This window comes from Equus quagga, chromosome 5, assembly GCF_021613505.1.
Source record: "Equus quagga isolate Etosha38 chromosome 5, UCLA_HA_Equagga_1.0, whole genome shotgun sequence".
Taxonomy (NCBI): Eukaryota; Metazoa; Chordata; class Mammalia; order Perissodactyla; family Equidae; genus Equus; species Equus quagga.
The window spans coordinates 25,039,691-25,057,621 of record NC_060271.1 but is presented as its reverse complement, the minus strand read 5'-3'; the positions used below and the strand labels follow the sequence as shown (position 1 = coordinate 25,057,621).

At 54.1% G+C, this 17,931-nt stretch overlaps 1 protein-coding gene across 5 annotated transcripts in view; it reads right to left on the bottom strand.

Annotated features, from left to right (window-relative positions):
* Positions 1 to 4,877: 4,877 nt before the first annotated feature.
* The window catches only part of COL16A1 (collagen type XVI alpha 1 chain), a 50,616-nt gene continuing 37,562 nt past the window's right edge, over positions 4,878 to 17,931 (bottom strand). For all 5 annotated transcript variants that reach the window (XM_046660959.1, XM_046660960.1, XM_046660963.1 and 2 more), the window contains 15 exons: positions 15,439 to 15,510; positions 15,169 to 15,222; positions 14,515 to 14,559; positions 14,275 to 14,319; positions 13,903 to 13,956; positions 13,389 to 13,442; positions 11,252 to 11,302; positions 10,829 to 10,918; positions 9,260 to 9,295; positions 8,610 to 8,654; positions 7,507 to 7,695; positions 7,077 to 7,143; positions 6,171 to 6,347; positions 5,950 to 6,027; positions 4,878 to 5,227 (listed from right to left, as the gene is read on the bottom strand). In XM_046660959.1, the coding sequence (XP_046516915.1) occupies positions 5,025 to 5,227; positions 5,950 to 6,027; positions 6,171 to 6,347; positions 7,077 to 7,143; positions 7,507 to 7,695; positions 8,610 to 8,654; positions 9,260 to 9,295; positions 10,829 to 10,918; positions 11,252 to 11,302; positions 13,389 to 13,442; positions 13,903 to 13,956; positions 14,275 to 14,319; positions 14,515 to 14,559; positions 15,169 to 15,222; positions 15,439 to 15,510 (1,260 nt within the window). In that variant the 3' untranslated portion in view covers positions 4,878 to 5,024. The remainder of the gene's footprint in view (positions 5,228 to 5,949; positions 6,028 to 6,170; positions 6,348 to 7,076; positions 7,144 to 7,506; positions 7,696 to 8,609; positions 8,655 to 9,259; positions 9,296 to 10,828; positions 10,919 to 11,251; positions 11,303 to 13,388; positions 13,443 to 13,902; positions 13,957 to 14,274; positions 14,320 to 14,514; positions 14,560 to 15,168; positions 15,223 to 15,438; positions 15,511 to 17,931) is intronic.

Sequence of the window (17,931 nt, the reverse complement as noted above, 5' to 3'; positions counted from 1 at the left end):
CTTGGTACTGTCACTGTGCTATATTCCAGCCTGCCTTGTGTAAGAGTTCTCTTTGATATTTTTCCTAAAACCCATTCCTCTCTTTCATCTCAGAAAATCCACCCCGTCTCTCAGGCCAAAGACTAGGATCATTCTTGTGTGGCCCCTGTTTCTCCACTCACTCCCCCTCCTCCATTTGCTCTGGTTCAGAAACAAAGCCGCATCTGCTCTTTTCTCCCTGTTTGCGCCATCACCCTAGCCCAAGACACCATCATCTCTGGTGTGGATCCCTGCAGTAGCCTCCTGACCGATGGCCCTGCTTTCACTTCCTGCCACGCTCTGTTCTTCATAGGGCAGCCAGAGTGATTGTCTTAAATGTAAATCAGATAATATCATGCCTGGGCTTAAGCCCCTCCAGAGGCTTCCCGTAACTCTTGTAATAAAATCTAAAATCCTTATGACCTTCATGGCCCTATATGACCAAGACCCTGCCTGCAACTACAGTCTCACTTCCTCCCACTGCTGTCCTTCTCAGTTCACTCCAGCCACACTGGCCTGGTCTCCAGCCCAAGCTCATTCTCACCTCCGGATTTTTGGATTAGCTCTTCCCTCCGTCTGGAATGCTCTTCCCTTGGCTCTTTACTGGCTGGCCCCTCCTGGCCATGCAGGTCTCAGTTGAACTATTACCTTCTTTGGGGGGGGGTTCCTTGACACTGCATCTAAAGTAGCATTGCCCCCACCACCGCTGCATTCTAGTCATCATATCAATCTAGTCATATCATATTTTTTCATAATAATTATCACCACTTGAATTGTCCTCTTTAAAGTTTACATGTGTATTGTAGGACTGTCCTTTTCTTATTCACGCCCCTATCTGCAGTGCCTAAAATAATGCGTGGCATGCATTCAATAATTGTTAGTAGTTATTATTATTATTACCCTGTATTGAATGCTTACTAGGTGCCAGACATTGTGCTGAGTACAATGTGTTGCTTCATTTTCACCACAATGCTTTGAGATAGATCCTATTACCCATTATAAGGAGGAGCTGAGACTGAGAGAGATTAAGTGACTTCCCTAGTATCAAAAAGACAAGTGGAGAAGTCAGGATTCGAACCCAGATCCACAATCTTTTAACTGCTCAGTACTTAGTAGGTCTTGTCCTCTTTACCTTTGTAACCACTCCCCCCGCAAGTCCAAAAAATAGGTAGAATCAAAATGCAAAATCTCCGAAGGGAAGAAGTCCTGTAGTCTGGGCTGAAGGTCAGGGGATATTTGCTGGGAGAGAGAAGCGTGACCCCTGGCCTGCAAACTGGGGTAATATGACGCACGCTCATTTTATTCCACAAACATATTAACTTACTGAGTTCCCATCACTTGCCAGGCTCTGTTCTAGGTGCTGAGGATTGGATTCCTATGAGAATTTCACGCCCCCAGCCCTCTCTGCTCAGCAAAGGGCTCTTAGGAGAACGGTCTGTGGGATATGTGTGCTATCCGGGGGCAGGGCATCCAAGTCATCTCTCAGGCAGTCAGAGACCAGCCAAAGCCAACGTCCAGGGCTTGCTGAGGACCTGCAGCAGGCCCAGATGTGTTTACTTTGGAGAGGGCTGGATAAGAGGGAGATGAGGATCTTCCAAAGACTGAAAAACAATCAACTCATTTCCAAAGCCTCAACTACCTGAGGCAGACAGAGGTGGGTGGGGAAGTTCCTGTTATTGTTTCAGCTTTAGCCAAAGGGGAAAACTGGGATTCCAGCCCTTTTTAGAGCACAGAGCACTTTCCTGAGTTCACAGAAGCCCTGTGGTTGAGCCATTAGAGGTGAGGCAGAGCTTGGTAATGGAAGGACCATCCACTGGAAAATATCGCCTCCCCTAGAGACACAGCACTCCTCCCAGGCATCCTGGCTCCGCACCAAGCTCCGGTATTGCTTACTGAGAAGGAATACCAACACCCACTTAATTATTGTGGAATTAATTCTCTTTGATTCTGACTAGCTCCAGTTCTGAAATTCAAACTCCACTCGGATGCTGTGGATCAGAGGGTGATTTTCAGTTTTCCACAGAACCAACAGAAAAATGAGAACAGCAGACATGGCAATTTGGCCACGCTCCCCTTCCATTATGGGATCATATGGAGAGTACATTGATACATTCTATTCCCATGGACTATTCAGGACAACAGCAAAAAGATCTAGTCTTGTAAGGGGTTAACAGACCACATGTGAATGAAGAGTCTAAATAGATTCTGTTGAATTCTGGTGAGAGGGGAAAATATGACAAAAAGGAAGATTTAAATTCCAGAAGGCATCAAATTTTGGGATTTTTCTTTGCAGAATAAATATGCAGCAGCTATTTCTCCATCTTACAGTGCAGAGGGTCTCTCAAATTAAGGACCCTCCAATCCACTCTTCCCGCTGTCATCGGTGAGTTCTCCATGAGGCAAACCTGCCCCAACACACCCTCTGGTAAAACCCTGCTTCCCTTTGTCTCCCCTGCTCACGCTCCACATCCCGACCACACTGCACTGTCTCATCACTCAGTGTCCTGTGCCCAATCACCTCTGGCCCTTGGCACATGCTGTTCCCTCTGCCTACATCCATCTCTGTCTAGACAAGGCAGGTCCCTCAGCTCTGTGCTCCCCTGGCACCTGTACTGCCCCATCATCCCGCTTTATTGTAACTGCCTTTTTAACTCTCGGGTCTCCCCATAGACACTGTGGGGGCAGGGACCATATCTGTCTAGTTTGCTTCTGAATCTCCAGAGCCTAGTACAGTTCCTGGCACAAAGGACAAGGAGGAAATGGACTCAACAGGTGAGACGTTGCCAATCTGAATGATCTGCGTGTTGCTTTCAAAGCCTGGAATACACTAAGAAGTGAAGACAGAAGAATAACAGGGCGGGAATGTGAGAAAGCTGCCTAAAAGGAGTGGACGGCTTGAGAGCCTCCTTCCTTTCTCTCCAGCTCACCCAGTACCTGAATTTAGGAGGAAAATCCATGGATTTTTTGCTGACCGCAGTAAGAAAAGAGACTATAAAATTCAGCTTTCCATCTGGTTCTTCATGGTCCAAGAAGATACAGCAATTTTAAACTCCAGGGAGACAAGTGCTCAAATCATGAAAGCTTAAACCCAGCCTGTCGTGGAATCCCCTAAGAGTGGTAGGAATTTGACTCGGGAAGAAAGTGAAGAAAGCATCATTTACTCTGGAATGCTCTTTTCCCTGGGGGCCCTCAAAGAGGATGAGTTTGATGCTTCCTCATAGCAATTTTCCCCTCTGGCCTTCAAAGCCAACCTACTCAATTCAACAGCTGGTCCTTGCTTCTCTTTCTTTCTACTCGTGCCAACCACTCCTTACCACGAGGCCGATCATCAGCTAGCACTTCGCAGACTGGGCTGAAAGAGAAAGCTGGCCTTCCAATGGGAGCACTTTAACATCTGTCCTCAGCCACTGTCCAAAACTGGCTGCTACTTCAGTGCAAAGATGATGCGTTTGCTTTTTAATGTTTTATGTTAGAACCAGGGTTCACTGAGAATCGCTGGTGAGACTGAAAATAAGAATTCCCTCCTCCTTTATCTAAAAACATCATGTGAGACACCCAGGCGTGTTTGGGAGTCCGCCTGATTTCATGCCACTGGCACACCTCTGCTCCTGGCAGGCAAAAAATAGGGCAAAGGTTCTGAAAAGCGATCAGTAGGCTGGTCGCCTGGTATTTGGGGCCTAACCGCCCCAAAGGGAATTTTCTGAGCTGTGCTGGAAATGCCAGCTCTGGAAGGATTTGACAGGCCGTTTGCAGGCTTCAGGCATTTTGGATAAGCATTTAGACTTGGTACATTTCTCAGCCTGCTCTGTGATCCCTTTGAAGTTTATCCAACTTGAATAAACTTTCCAGAAAGCTCAGGCCAGTAAAAAGGCTTTCTTTGGAAGTCTCTCTGGATGTGCCCTGTTGCTTTCTCATGGGGCAGCCAGCCCATCAGGACAAGAGATCTGAAAAGTAGAGAAGGAAGAAGCTTGAAACAGAATGTTTCTATAATATTCAACTTGCTGTCTTTTTTTTTTCTTAGCCTTTTTACATATGGAGGAGACAGCAGATAGATCACCAAATTCCCAGTGGACTTTGAGGACCATGAGCTTAGCTTGGAGCCTGGCTTGCCATGACCCCTTGGCACTGATGCAGCCTGTCCCTGAAAGCCTAGGCTAAGATGGACAGAAAACCACACATGTTAGATCAACAAAGAATAACAAAAGATGCCATTTGCAGTCCAGGCGAGCTGGTGACAGGGCCATGCAAACAGGAGGTTCCATCTCACTTCCCGGAGAAGCGTTGCCTGGCTGCCTAGGCCAGGGGCTGGAGCCTCTCTTTCCTCCTGTTTGCACAGGCTGTGTAATCACAGAATTACTGGAGCAGCAAGAAGAGACTGTGCACTTGGAGGTGCTGCCAGGCAGGTGAGCACACCTCAGCACTGGGCCGCAGCTCCCAGGGTGCCACCTGGATTGGCTTTGGGTCACATTCAAGAAGTGAAGAGGGTAGGCAGAGGAGAAGTGTGGTACCAAACACTGATTTCTTTAGGGAAGCGACTACGGAGGGGCCTTTATGAGCTGGAAGTGGGGTCTTCAAACCTGCTTTTGGCCCATTGTGGGGCGGGGCTGAGTGATTCCCCTTCTCTGACAGTGTGCTATGAAGGACAGGACACAAGGTCCAGAGGACCAAAGGATGATTCTGAAGCACCTGGAGAGGAGAGCTGAGCTGGGGGACACCCTATACAGCGGCATCCCACAGCTCCACTGGGTGACCACAGACAATGAGGGAAATGCCCTTTTTTGACCCTGGGACCAAATGACAAAAGGAAGATGACAGGGAGATACAGCTGCAGCCCCAGAGAAACCCCCTGGAAGTAGGACTGCAGATAGTTTTGTTTCTTTATTTATTGATAAAAAAATATTAATAGCAATTAACAAAAACCCAAACATTCACAACCCATCACAGAGTCCTATAAGTTTTAGCCATTTGTGCCCAATGGAGTCCTTCATCTGACGGAGATGGGGATTTCAGCCAAAAGGCCCCTTCATGTTTTTCATGGGTGGGTACTGCTGCTCCATTGGCATGGCCCCAAAGCAGTCAGCGGGGCTACAGTGGCCAGCCTTGCCTGGCTGGCCCATGGGGCCTGGGGGACCAGGGATGCCAGGAATGCCTTGCTGGCCCATTGGTCCAGTTGCCCCCATCTTGCCATACCCTGGAGGACCTTGAGGACCTAGGGAGGGAGGAGTCAGAGAAGGACAATCAGGAGACCCAGATCATAAGAAAAGAAAAATAATGGTCATAGTAAATAATACCTGACATTTGATGACTATTTCTCAGGTTATGACACGTTTCATGAAGACCTGACCGGATCCTTACATTAATTTGACAAGAACAACAATACTACTGGCTAGTGCTATTGAGAGCATCCCTGGGCCAGGTGCAAGGTGAGTGCTTTTAATGTGTTATTCATCAAATCTTTACAACAATTCTGTGAGAAAGGAACTAATCTCATTTTGGAGATGGGGACAGAGGCTCAGAGAGGTCGCACATGTGGTGAGCAGTGAAGCTGGGTCTCAGAGCCAGGCCATCAGGCTTTGTTCATTCTCTTTGAGGTTATACGGCCTGGCTTAATTTGACCTTATCAAGGTCATACAGCCAGTAAGATGCAGAGCAGGACTTGAACTCGCATTCCCTGGCCCCACTATGGTCCGCTCTCTTCCATTGCACCATGCTAGCCCAGTTTAGGACTTGAGGGCAAGCCCGGAGTCTTCCACTCCCCTCCTCCCCACATGGCCTAGTAGAGTGTCTTGCACACAGTGGCATTACTATAAAATGTCGGTTGATAGGCCTGTAGTTATTTGAGGTTCTACACAACTCTGTTACTGGAGGAACAGAAAGAAAGGAGATCTCTGCCGCTCTAGATTCATGGTCTCAAATGTTGGCTTCTCCTACCTGGGGGACCAGGGAGACCATTTTCTCCTGCGATGCCAATGCCAATGTCCCCCTTTTCACCTTTGGTACCGGGCAATCCTGGGACAAAAGAAATAAAATAAGAAGTCCTATCCCAGAGCAGAAAATGACACGCCCAGTCGGATTATTTGAAACACACATGTACACACGAATATCATATTCACAACAGACCTGAAATGCTCATATTTGCCCAAAAGAGCTACCTCTCACTCCTGGCAAGCCCTGCCGTCCTTCTCTGCCAATCTGACCAGGGAGCCCAGGTGATCCTGGAGCGCCTGGCCGGCCTGGAGCACCGTCCTTCCCTGGGGGCCCCGGTCGTCCTGGGGCTGCCACCATCTCCATGGGGAACTGCATCCTGGAGGTGTAGTAAGCCATCCTCTCTGTAGGAAAGGACAGGGACAAGTCACAGAGCACCCCAGGGACTCAGAATGACTGTAGATGCTGCAGACAGGCCGCCAGCATGGAGTCTGAAACAGCCTTTCTTCAGAGGGACGTTAAAGCAAGGAACGTGGGGGTTCATCTCCTAAGGGGTCTCCTGTGCCCTCGCCTCCACACTGCCATCCACGGTGATCTTTCTGAAGCACAGATCTGATTACGGCCTCGCTCACCTCCAGCACCCTTCATTAGCTCACCACTGGCTTCAAATAAAGACCAGACTCCTTATCTAGCATTCAAGGTCGTCTGCTTCCCAAGCAAGATGTCTAGCCCCTTCAGCATACACTCCATGCTTTCCCCAGTCCCTAGCAGCCATAGCTGGATGGACAACGACAGGAAGAAAACCTAAACTGAAACCCCACCAGCCATCTTACGGCTGCTGCTCGCCCCTCTATTTAGAGCTCGCTTCATGCAGACTCGTTTGATGTCAATTTTCTTGTCTGTCTCCTTTGCTCCAGTGGGAGCTCGGGGAGGGCAGGAGGGAGTCATTTTATCTCTGAACAGAGCAGGTGACAAGGAAGGTCTGCAGTCAAACTGAACATATGCCTGTAAGTGAGGGGGCGGGCGAGTCGGGGGAGTATCCTGAGCTTTAAGGAAAAGGAGGCCAGGGCGGGGCGGGAAGCAGCTGGGAGGGGCAGGCGGTCCCCACTGCCACCCAGCCAGCTGCCAATTACCATCGAACATTTTAATGATCTCTTGTCTGATGAACCTCTTGATTTCATCATAATTCACCATGTCTCCCTGAGGAAAGAGAATAAAACCTACCTCAATTATACTTTCAAGCCTGGTGCTTCCCCCTGGGAATAGACTTTATGAAAATAAAGGATGGAGAGAGGGGCAAATGTCCCAGAAGCCTTCCACAGATACTTAATCCAAAATCCTAACCCCCCTGAAATGGCACAAAATATTTTGTGCATAAGGGTATCTTTCTAGAGAAAGGATCCACAAACCCCCCAACCTCCCCCACACAGTTAAGAACCACCCATATGGGGGTCATGCTCTTTCCCAGAGAATGTCAGCAGGAGCGTCTAAAACAGTCCATGCTCCACCCCACATGCCTGTTCTGTGAGACAGTGCCCATGGCTGCCAGCCCCTCCCCCTTACCATGGAGCCAGGCACCCCGGGCAATCCAGGGCTCCCTGCAGGCCCCGGAGATCCAGGGTGGCCTCTCTCTCCTGCGGGACCCGGTGGCCCAACAGGCCCCATGGAGCCACTCTTGCCGGGCCCACCAGGCATGCCAGCTCTTCCCTTCTCTCCTGCCTGGCCCTTCTGTCCTGAAGGTCCCGGATCACCCTACAAGGACAGGAAGACACAGTCTAGCATTGCCAAGGACTGCCAAGTCTACCTCATGCCATCTCAGCAATCTGCCCCTTCCTCTCCATCCCCCTGGCGGGCCCCCAGCATCTCCCTCTGGGCTCTGGCCACAGCATCCTGACAGGTTGCCCTGCTTCACTGCCCCCTGGGTCAGTCCTTCTAGAAGACAGCTCTCATGGTGTTACTCCCTGCTTAGAAATTCTGATGGCTCCCAACTGCCCTCAGGATAAAGCCCTAATTCCTTGGCCAGGCATTCAAGACCATTGGTGATATGGTCCCGATCACATCCTCTCCAGCCTCATGTCACTGCAAGGAAGTCTCCAGCCAGACCTCACTGGGTATAACTCTCTGATTCGGCCAGGCTGTCTTAGTCCTCCCTGCCTGGAACGCCCTTCCCCTCCTCTCTACCTAGGGCACTCCTCCTACTCAGCTGAAATGTTTCTGTTCTTTGCACAGCCTCCCTGGTTCCCCAGGCCGAGATGCTGGCTCCCTCCCTCTGACCCCACAGTGCTACGTCTAACCTTCCTCTGGACTTGCCATGCTCTAGGGTAAATGTGACTGGACTAAGTGAGCAGCGATTGTTCAGGGACCTCTGTTTACCCAAGACTAGGACAGAGGGCCTGGAACAGAAAGAAGATCAGGCAGAATGAATAAATGAATGAATGAATCAATCAATGAACTGGAGATTTCCATTCTCCCAACCATAGCAAAGAACCCCGAAATAGCTCCATGTGAGAAGTCTTCAGAGATGAGGTTGTTCCAAGTTCTGCCCACTTATTTTCCCTGCCCGCTGGCCTTCCTGCGTCCCCTCTCCACGGCGAAAGTCATGGTTTGGTGCTAGGCTTAACCAACTCATGAGCTTCTTCTCTCAAACCCAGCCAGTGCCCACTCACCTTTGGACCAGGAAGTCCATAGAGTCCCTGTTTTCCAGGGGGTCCCTAAGAGGAAAGCAAAAGTCAGAGGTCAAGTCTAGGCAACATCTCTGAGCTGTCCTGGGGAAGCAGGTGCCGTGAAAGGGCCACCTTCCACAGCCCCAGGCCCCTAGGCCGTGTCCAGCTGGGCGCTGTGTGAGAAAGGATGGCAGCCTCCCTGCCAACAGAGGGGTGGACAGGTGGAAGGGAGAATGACGTCCCTAGGGCATGGCCTTTGTAATCAGATTGGTTAGGTCCCTTGTCACAGACAAAAAGAAGCGAGAAGTCAGAATGAAAGGGCCCGTCTGTGGCATATTGGAGGGCCTGGCAAGAGCTGGTGCCCAGGAAATGTTTGTTTGGAATTTATTATTATTATTATTATTATTATTAGCTCTTTCTCACCAGGTACATGGTAAACAAAATTAGTGAACAACAAGTCTCACTCTCGTCCTTGTCCCCTAGTCCCCAGTTCCTCTCCCCAGAGCAACAAGGGCTACCATGTCCTGCACATCTGTCCAGAGCTGATCTGTAAATACAGGGAACATTTACTGAATGAACAAAGAAGGGTCAGGGCAAGGGAAGAGCAAAAAGAAGCAGCCCCAAGAGAAAAGGAGAAGCCAGCACATCGGTACCTCTTTGCCAGCTGCACCATCGGCACCAGGTTCACCCTGGGGAGTAGAGAGCAATGGAAATACGATGAGTGCCAACCCAGCTTGCCTCACCTTGCCCACCAGACATGCCCAGCCCCCGTTCCACCAAGGAGCCATGATCCTCCCCCACCCCCCCAACACTATGGGCACAGGCTGTGGAAACTTAGGCCCCCACCCCACACTCCAGCCTGGTTCTGGAGCCCCATGCTGATACTCCAGTCAGCTCCCGGAGGCCCCACACTGACAGCTCCCGGCCACCTCCCTGACTGAGCTCTATGAGGAAAGAGTAGACTGCGCCTGCCTTGCTCCTTGCTTGAGATCCCAGCATCTTGCACCTTCCCTGGCTCTGAGTATATGTTAAATGTTTGCTGAATGAAGGCGTGAACTGTGAGCCTCTGTCCTCAGTGAGGTCCCACAGATTGGCCAGGGCGAGCCTGAGCCTGCTCCCTCCCCAGGATAGGAGGCTGTCTCCCCCGTCCAGCCCACTTCCAGTGGGGTGCTGGGGAAGAGGAATCTGTGACTGCAAAGCAACTGGCAGCTTCTTCCAGGGACCCTGGAGGCTTCTGAGCCTGTAGGCAGTGATGGCGTGGGGTTGGAGAGACCTGCCTGCCCAGATTCCATGGCAGAAATCAGAGTGAGTAGGAGGCGACACTCAACCCTCCTGGCAGATGGGCCCACGGATCGCCCCTGCACTGGCTGGAGTCATCCACCCATTCCAGGTCCCCAGCCCCAGGGTCATTGCTACTGCTTTCAGAAGAGAATCTGCTTTGATGGAAGGCACCCTGAGCTGGGGGCTAGGAGACCTGGGCTCCTGCCTCAGCTCCCCAGCAGACTTTTCATCCCTGAGACCGGCAGTCAGTTCCACCTGGTGTGGTTCACCTGTCTGGAACCTTTGAAAGAGGGAGTAGTGCAGAACTGCTAAGGATGCAAGTTCTGGAATCAGGCAGACTCCTCCACTCACTAGCTGTGTGACTTGGGGCGGCCTACTTAACCTTGCTGAGCTTTTGGTTTCTTCTGTAAAATGGGGGCAATCTGACCTACTCAGTAGGGTTGTGGTATAGATTAAACGACAAAACGTCAAGCACTTAGTTGGCCGTTCAGCATGTGGTCAGTGACCAATATATTAGAGCTCTTAGCATTAAACAGTAGCTGAGACCAAGGAGCGGTTTCTGAGCCGCTGAGAGAGCTACAGTAAAGGCACTGCGGTTCTGGTTCCTGACATTACTGATTGTCTGTGGTTACCAACAAGTGCCCCTGGGGAGGGGGCAGGGGGAGGCAGGCAGAACAGAGCCAGGCGGCCCCTGTCTGACACCTAGTGGAGGGATCTGCACCAGTGGTGCTGGTGCATGGTCAGGCAGTGGCCTGGTGTACAGCTCTCTTGCAGAGCTTGTCTTTTCTTCTAAATATGATGCAATCCTCAGGCACAAGCTCCATGCTACCATCTTCCACCCTAACAGCCTCTCCTTCCCTGGAGACCCAGACGTGCAGTGCTGCGCTCCAAGCCAATTGGCCCCTCCCCCTGGGGCTGTGCCATAAGATGTGGGGTCTTACCGGGGGCCCAGGGTGTCCAGGTGGGCCCGGCTGGCCTGGAAGGCCTAAAAGGCCCCTTTCTCCAGTGGGTCCCCGGTCTCCTTTCAGGCCCTAGAGAAAAGGAATGGGCATGGGGAGAGGGAAAAGTGAACCCCACACAGCAGAGGCAGACATCCCATCATGTACCAGGGCCCACAGCCCCCACCCCCAGGCCCCACAGGAGCAGGTGGCACTGCCTGAACTTGGGGCAGGGCCCTAGGATGGCCTCGAGTCCTCTCTGAAGGCCTTCACCACATGCCGGTTGGGGACCTCTCTGGAGCAGGAGAAGCTGATGACAGGGAAGTGGGGGGATGTTCTCCATCCCCCAGCTCCCTCTGAAAGGAGCCCACAGCAGAGCAGGGCCAAACGCCTTGGAGGGAGGGATGAGGGGAGTATGTCACTCACCACTACAGAGATCCCAGCTGGGCCTGGCTGGCCGGGAGGCCCCGGTGGCCCCTAAAGAGAGGCGAAGTCAGTGGGATGGAAAGAGGCTCCAGTAATAAGGCCCCTGGGAGGCAGCGAGGGACCGACAGCAAGAACGAGCCCTGAACTTTGGCAGCTCCATTCTCTTCCCTAAATCCTCTTTCCCTTCTGGTCTTGCACTTGAGCTTCTGCCAGAAGATCTGGGCCAGAGCTGAGGCCTGGGGTCCCTGAGCGCACGGGGCCCTCACGCCAGCCGCACACTGAGTGGTACCCCTGGGGCTGTGCTGAGGGGACGGCCTGGGAGCCATAACCAGAGCCAAGTGCAGAGGGCACAGGCCCGAGGGAGCTAACTATGTGGGCCTGGGTCTTCTGAGGCCCCTCACTTCCTTCTGCTCTGTGGGAGGAGCAAAGACCGGGAGCTGGGGCTCTGCGTGCAGCATGGGATGAGGGGGGTGCGCTCAGCACCAACCCCAGCAGCCACAGAATAAGCTCCCAGCCGGCACCCAGGCCTCCCTGGTCTCCTGCAGCTCCCCAGCACTGGAGGGCGATGAGACTAAGAGGCGGCAGTGCTCCGGCCTGCCTGCGCTGCGCGGTGTCTGAATGCCCTCCCGTCCTTCTTCACATCCTCACCTCTGAGGCACCGCTCAGACGTCACCTCCCTGGTCAGAGCTACACCTTCTCTGAACCCCAGGGCACACAGGTCTCTCTCAGAGCACTTCCCTCCACACTCCCAGATGGAAAGTTCCAGAGGCACAGACTCTGTGCTACTCATCTCAAGTCTCCTGGGGCAGGAATGTCCTGCTTGGGGACTGGCACACAGCAGGGGGCTGGGCTGGACAGACAGAGGTGAGAAGAGGAACCTTGTGCTCCCCTCGTCCCCAGGCCCTCAGTGAGTTTCCAATGGGGACACAATTTAGAGTGTGTGACTCCTTCTTTCATCTGTAACATGAGGCAGGACTGGGCTAGACCTGGGGTCCCCAATCCAGCACCTCTGGACCCCTTGAGATCCATAAAAATAGTGAAGAGGCCCTGAGAGTTCCTTTTATTGGCCATGAACTATTTTTAACATTCCCAAAAGCCTCCTGGAAATTGTACAGCCAGCTGCAATATGTCTGCAATAAAATGCCAGTGCACTTGCTTCTCTCTGGAACCCCATCAGCTCAGCGCATCGCACTGATCAAAGGTGCCCATTAGCAGTTGTCTACGTTGCTGATGAGGAAAGTAGATGGGAAATCCATTAGTGCTGAATAAATATCCTCTCCAAGGCATCCTACCTCAGTAAACATGCCACCCACTTACCCAGTTGCTCAAGCAAAATCCAGGAGTCACCCTTGACTCCTCTCTTTCCACCCCCCGCCCCCTCCCCATCCAGGCCAGGAGCAAGTCCTCACCTCCAGACACATGCGGGGTCTGTCCACTGCTACCCTGCTCCACCACCACCATCCTCCACTGCTGCCAACGCCTCCCGGGCAGTATCTCTGCTTCCACGTGCACGCCCACCCCTCTCTCAGGACCCTGACTCTGAGGTCCTCCACCCTCTGCATCACGTCCTCTCTAAGTTCAGCTTTCCCGTTCCCACACTGACCTTGGAGTTCCCCAAACACACCAAGCCCCTCCCAGCCTCAGGCTCTTTGAATCAGCTCCCCCCCACCCCAGCTGGCACCTTTTTAACATTCAGGCCTCAGCTCAAATGCCACTTCTCCAGTAAAGGTTCCTCTAACATCACCTCCTAGACCCTCCTGTGACATCACATCACTGCCTGATGCTTCTGTGTTAGTTTCTGTTTGTTGTCCCTGCATGGAAGCCCTGGGATCAGGGGCTTGTCCGTCTCGCTCACTGCCATAGCCCAGTGCCTGGCATGGAACAGGGGCTCAAGAATTATTTGTTGAATAAGTGAGTGATCTTTGATAAGTAAACTCTAATATGCCCAGAAAACAACAAAATGGCAAAAAGCCTGGGAACCACTGGACTGGGTGAGCCCAAAGCCCCTTACTGCCCCACGTGGCTGCAGCTGCTCCAGTGGCCAGATCTTTCAGACCATCACCAGCTTGCCCACCACCATCCAGCCCCAGTGGAATCCTAATCTCACAGAGGCAGAGATAGAAACAGTTTAACTCACAACATGGCCGGGGGGGCCGGGTCTTCCCTGGGGTCCCATGGCACCGGGCTCACCCTGCAGGAGACAGAAAAGGGAAGAAATGACACAGAAGAGCCTTACACACATGGGCTGTTCGGTGGGAGAGGGCTGAGCAGGGCAGACGGAAGGCCGGTTGTCAGAGGAGTGCAACAGAGCCCTGGCCTCCAGGCTTAAGCCTTCCAGGGCCTGAGGGACCAGCCATGCCCAGGGGTCTTGTTGGAGAGAGAAAGCAGGAGACCCCGCTGAGAAGGTCAGGCCCTGCCTTTTACATCAGTGACCCAGTAGCCTGGAGTGAGGGGAATCAGTTATAACCCTTAAGAGGAGGGAGACAGTCAAGATGTGCAGTGTTGGGCAAAAGCTCGCCCCCCACCCCCGGCCCAGAAGGCCAATGACAGCACAGCCCCTCGGACAGTGAGCAGGAGGAAGTGGCTGCATGCCAGACTCAGCAGAGCCCAAGGGCTGTCTACAGGCAACAGTGCAGACCCCAGGCCCTTACCTCTGCTCCCGGCCGGCCACTGCTGCCTGGGGGGCCTGGTTTTCCACAGTCACCCTGGAAGAGAGAGGGGCAACTGGAGCTCACCAGACCTCCACTTGACTTCCCCCACACCAAGTTGACCCCACATCAGCGGGGTCCGGACACCTGCCCCGGCTCTGGCCAGCAGCCCTCTGATGTCCTCAGGTTGGTAGACGGTGGAGGCCTGAGCCAGTCTGCCAGGCGCCAGTGGCCTCAGAGGCTTGGAGGCTGGGAGGGCATCTCAGCCAAGGGTCAGGTGGCACATCTGCTCAGGCTAGGCTGCCACGTCTGCCTGGGGTCAGGCCTCCAGGGGAGCTGAGAACACTTGCTTGGCAGATGGCACTAGGGCCTTACCTTGGGCCCTGGAAGGCCAGGATGTCCTGTTTTCCCCTTGAAGCCCTGGAAGAAAAAGCAGGGCTCAACCAGAGTCCACGTCCCACTCCTCCTTCCTCAAACAGATCAAACCCATCCAAAGTCAGAGCGTGGTCCACGGAGGATCTGGATTCGAGCTGCCCCACCCGCCAAGGCAGAACCTGCACCTGCTCAGCTTTGGGACCCCCGAGCCCCCAGCTCCTTCCTGCAGCTGGCACTTACCGGGGGTCCCATGAGTCCAGGCGGGCCAGCAGGACCAGGGTCCCCCTAGGGAAAGAGACCAGGGGCACTGAGACAGGAGCTTTGTCTGGCTTGTACCCATCTCATTCACCACTGTCTTCCCCTTTCTCCAGCTCCTCCCCCAGCTATCCTAGGATGGAGGGAATGTCATGTGGGGGCAGAGGGACGAATCCAGGCTGGGCTCAGCCTGCCTGCCTGTGGACCCTGAGTGAATCCCAGGCCCTCTCTGAACCTCAGTTTTCCTTTTCTGGGGGGCTGAAGGGGGTTGACCTTGGTACTCTGCTCTTTGCCATGTTCCATCCCTCTTGGATTCTCCAGCAAAACCAGACACAAGGAGCCAGGGCCACTCAAGCCCTTCCATGTCTGCAGCCTGTTCTTCCTGACACCAGCCTAGTTCCATTAGTTGCCTGAGTTTCTAGATATAAATTTACTCCCTTCACCGTCCTGCCTTGGTGAGGCCCAGGTCATCCAACCTGGCTAAGGCTGCCAGGAGAACTGAGAAACCAAGGGGCTCTGGGGCCATCTGGGAGGTGGGGTGTGCTGAAAGGCAGAGGGCATGGCACCCCCTGACAGAGGGGGGCGGTTCCCTTGACTTTGGAGGAGGAAGGGGGTGGCCTCCTGAGCCCGTCTTCTCACCCTCAAGCCAGGCTTGCCATCCTTTCCATCCAGACCATCCAGGCCAGCAGGGCCCTGAAAACCAGAAAAAGGCATTTGTGCAGGCCTGAGCTGGAGCCCTGGGAGGTGGGGTACCTGAACCAGCCCCTCCACCCTCTCTACCCCACACCCAACTCCCACCCCTACCACACACACCCAGGAGCACACACACACATGCACACACCCCCCCCCCCCCCCAAACCCCCCCCCCCCCCCCCCCACGCCTGTCAGGCTAAGAGGGCACACACGCACCTGAATCCCAGGAGATCCTGGTGGCCCAGGGGGACCAGGCATGCCTGATGGGCCTCGCATTCCTTCACTGCCCTGGAAGCAAGCCCCCCAACAAAGTCAGCAGGGCCTTACCCCGCCCCGGGAGATGAGGCCCTGGGCCGCAGGTTCTGGTGCCTACTGGAAGTCAGGACAGCTGGCTTCTAACCCCGGTTCTGTTCTGGCCTAACCGGATATATTCCACACACCACTCCCCCAAGAGGACCTGTTTTCATCTGCAAAGCATCCCCCTTTCTTCACTGCTCCGTGAGGAGGAGACTGGGCCTACTCAGTCCAGCATCTTCTTCAGGGTTGACCAGGGACTGGCATGGTGGGTGCTCAGGAACATGTGCTGAACTGACAGCACACATTCAGTTCATATTGGTCCCAACAAGGCGCCCGGCACTCTGCGGCTCTGATTCCCCAAGGTGAAAACAAGGTGGCCCCTGTCCTCAAGGAGCTCCCAGTCTAGTGAGGGTCACAGACCCACCACAATCAAGGGAAATACAACAGTCCATGTGCTCTGTGTGAATAAGGAGCTGTAGGAGCTCAGAAGAGGGAGCAGCTTGCTCTGGCTGGGGTCAGGGAAAGTGCCACGGAAGAGTCACCAGATGCTAGACTCTGAAGGCTGTCCGGGATTAGGGCAAGTGGAGGAGAGAAGGGCATGCCAGAGGGAACTTCAGAGAAGGATGAAGATTTGGAAATGGTCCCCTGCCTGGCTGAGCCGGGGTGTCTGAGGGGCCTTGTGATGGGCGGGGTGGGAGAGGAGGCAGGAGGAGCAAGAGCCTGGTTGGGGAGGGCCCTGAACACCACACTAGACTCTATCCAGCAGACCAGGGGTTTTCAGACTGTACTTCTCAGAGCCCTGGGGGTTCCTGGAGGAGCCTCGGACATGGGAGTACCAAGAGGAGGCCCAGAGGGTGGGACTCCAGAACCCCTACCTTTGCCTTGGCCAGAGCAGCTCCACTTGCATCTGTTTTATAGATCAAGGATTCACATGAGCTTTTGTGTGATGAAAAGGCTCAAGGACTACAAAATAAAATCTGAAAACCACCGCTACAGGCACTGGGGAGCCATTGATGGTTCAAAGCAAGGGAGTGATGAGAGCAGATGTATGAATTTAGAACGTCTACTAGAGAAGGGAGGGGGAGGCAGGCAACTTAGTTAGGAGGGCTGTTGCATTCCCCAGTGGGGAGAGGGTGGCTGCCCCGCCGCAGTGGCTGTGGGGGTGGCAGAGGGGAAGGGATCCAGCTAGAGACCCCACAGGGGGAAACAAAGAGCTCTGGATGGCACTGCAATGCCACCTGCTACCAGGAGGGGTCAGCACAGCCCCAGGAAATGTCAGCCCCACAGGGAGTTGGCATGGAGAACCACTGGCCAGAGGTTTGGGATTCTCTGCAATGACCAGCCCAAGGAGAGCAGGCAGCACTGGGGTACAGAGCCAGCACAGGGGCTCTGGCAGGGGCTGTTCCTCAGGTGCCCCACCGAGAAGGGAAGGGAGGTGGCACCCCTCACTGCCTCAACCATAGCTGATAGGCACCAGCTCTGGGGAGGCAGCCAGGGGCCTGGGGACTCTCCTGGGCAGGGAGGGAAGTCTCAGTTCTACTGCTAACTTGCTGTGCGCCCCTGGGAGGCCCCTGACCTCTCTGGGTCTCAGTTTCCTCACCTAAACAGTGAGAAGTTAGACCAAGATGGTGCTTCTATAACCCATTCCAGCTCTGGAGGCTGCGCCGCATGCATCCAGGGGAAAGAGGCGCCCCGAGGCTGCAGGCCTCCTGCCTTTCCCTCTGGGCCATGATCTCTGCCTACCCCAAGCTCAGAAGTCAATCTTGGGGCCTCTTACACCACCTATTTGTCACATCTGGGGGGCCCAGAGGGTGAGCTGAGACAGGAAGGCAGAGCTAGTCTCTAAAGTTTACTCAGCCAAGCCCAGGGGCAGCCAGGGTGAGAGCCCCCCAGACTCTGCCTCTTCCCACCCTGTCACCAGGTCACAGGCTGCACCTGCCCTCCTGGGTCCTTGGGGACCACCTGAGCACGGCTGCCCGAGAGGCCCATTCCCCCTTGCCATGTTGTCAGGCACAAAGGCAAAGGCCCAGAGCACCTCCTGCTGTATGGCTTCCCCCAACTCAACTCCTCGCCCTCCCCTCAAAGAGACGAAGCTGGCCTGGGCTGGCCAGTCGCATTCTAGTCACCCACCTCCCCTTACACCCCTCTGCCTCCTCCCCACCCACCTCTCCCAACAGGCAGGGCCCTCAGCTGCACAGAGGCTGGCGGGCATCCTGGTCCAGCTGCCATCCCTGGGGCCCATGGGTCCACCCGGCCCTGTTGCCCTAAAGCAGTTGCTGGGCCCTTCCTGGAGGTCTCCTTCCCCACCCTTGATATAACGGAGTCAGTTCCTGAATTTCCAAAGGCCTGATGCTGGGGTGGCCCAGGGGCACGGGAACTGAATGGCTCAGATCTGTGACTGTGGCCAGCTTG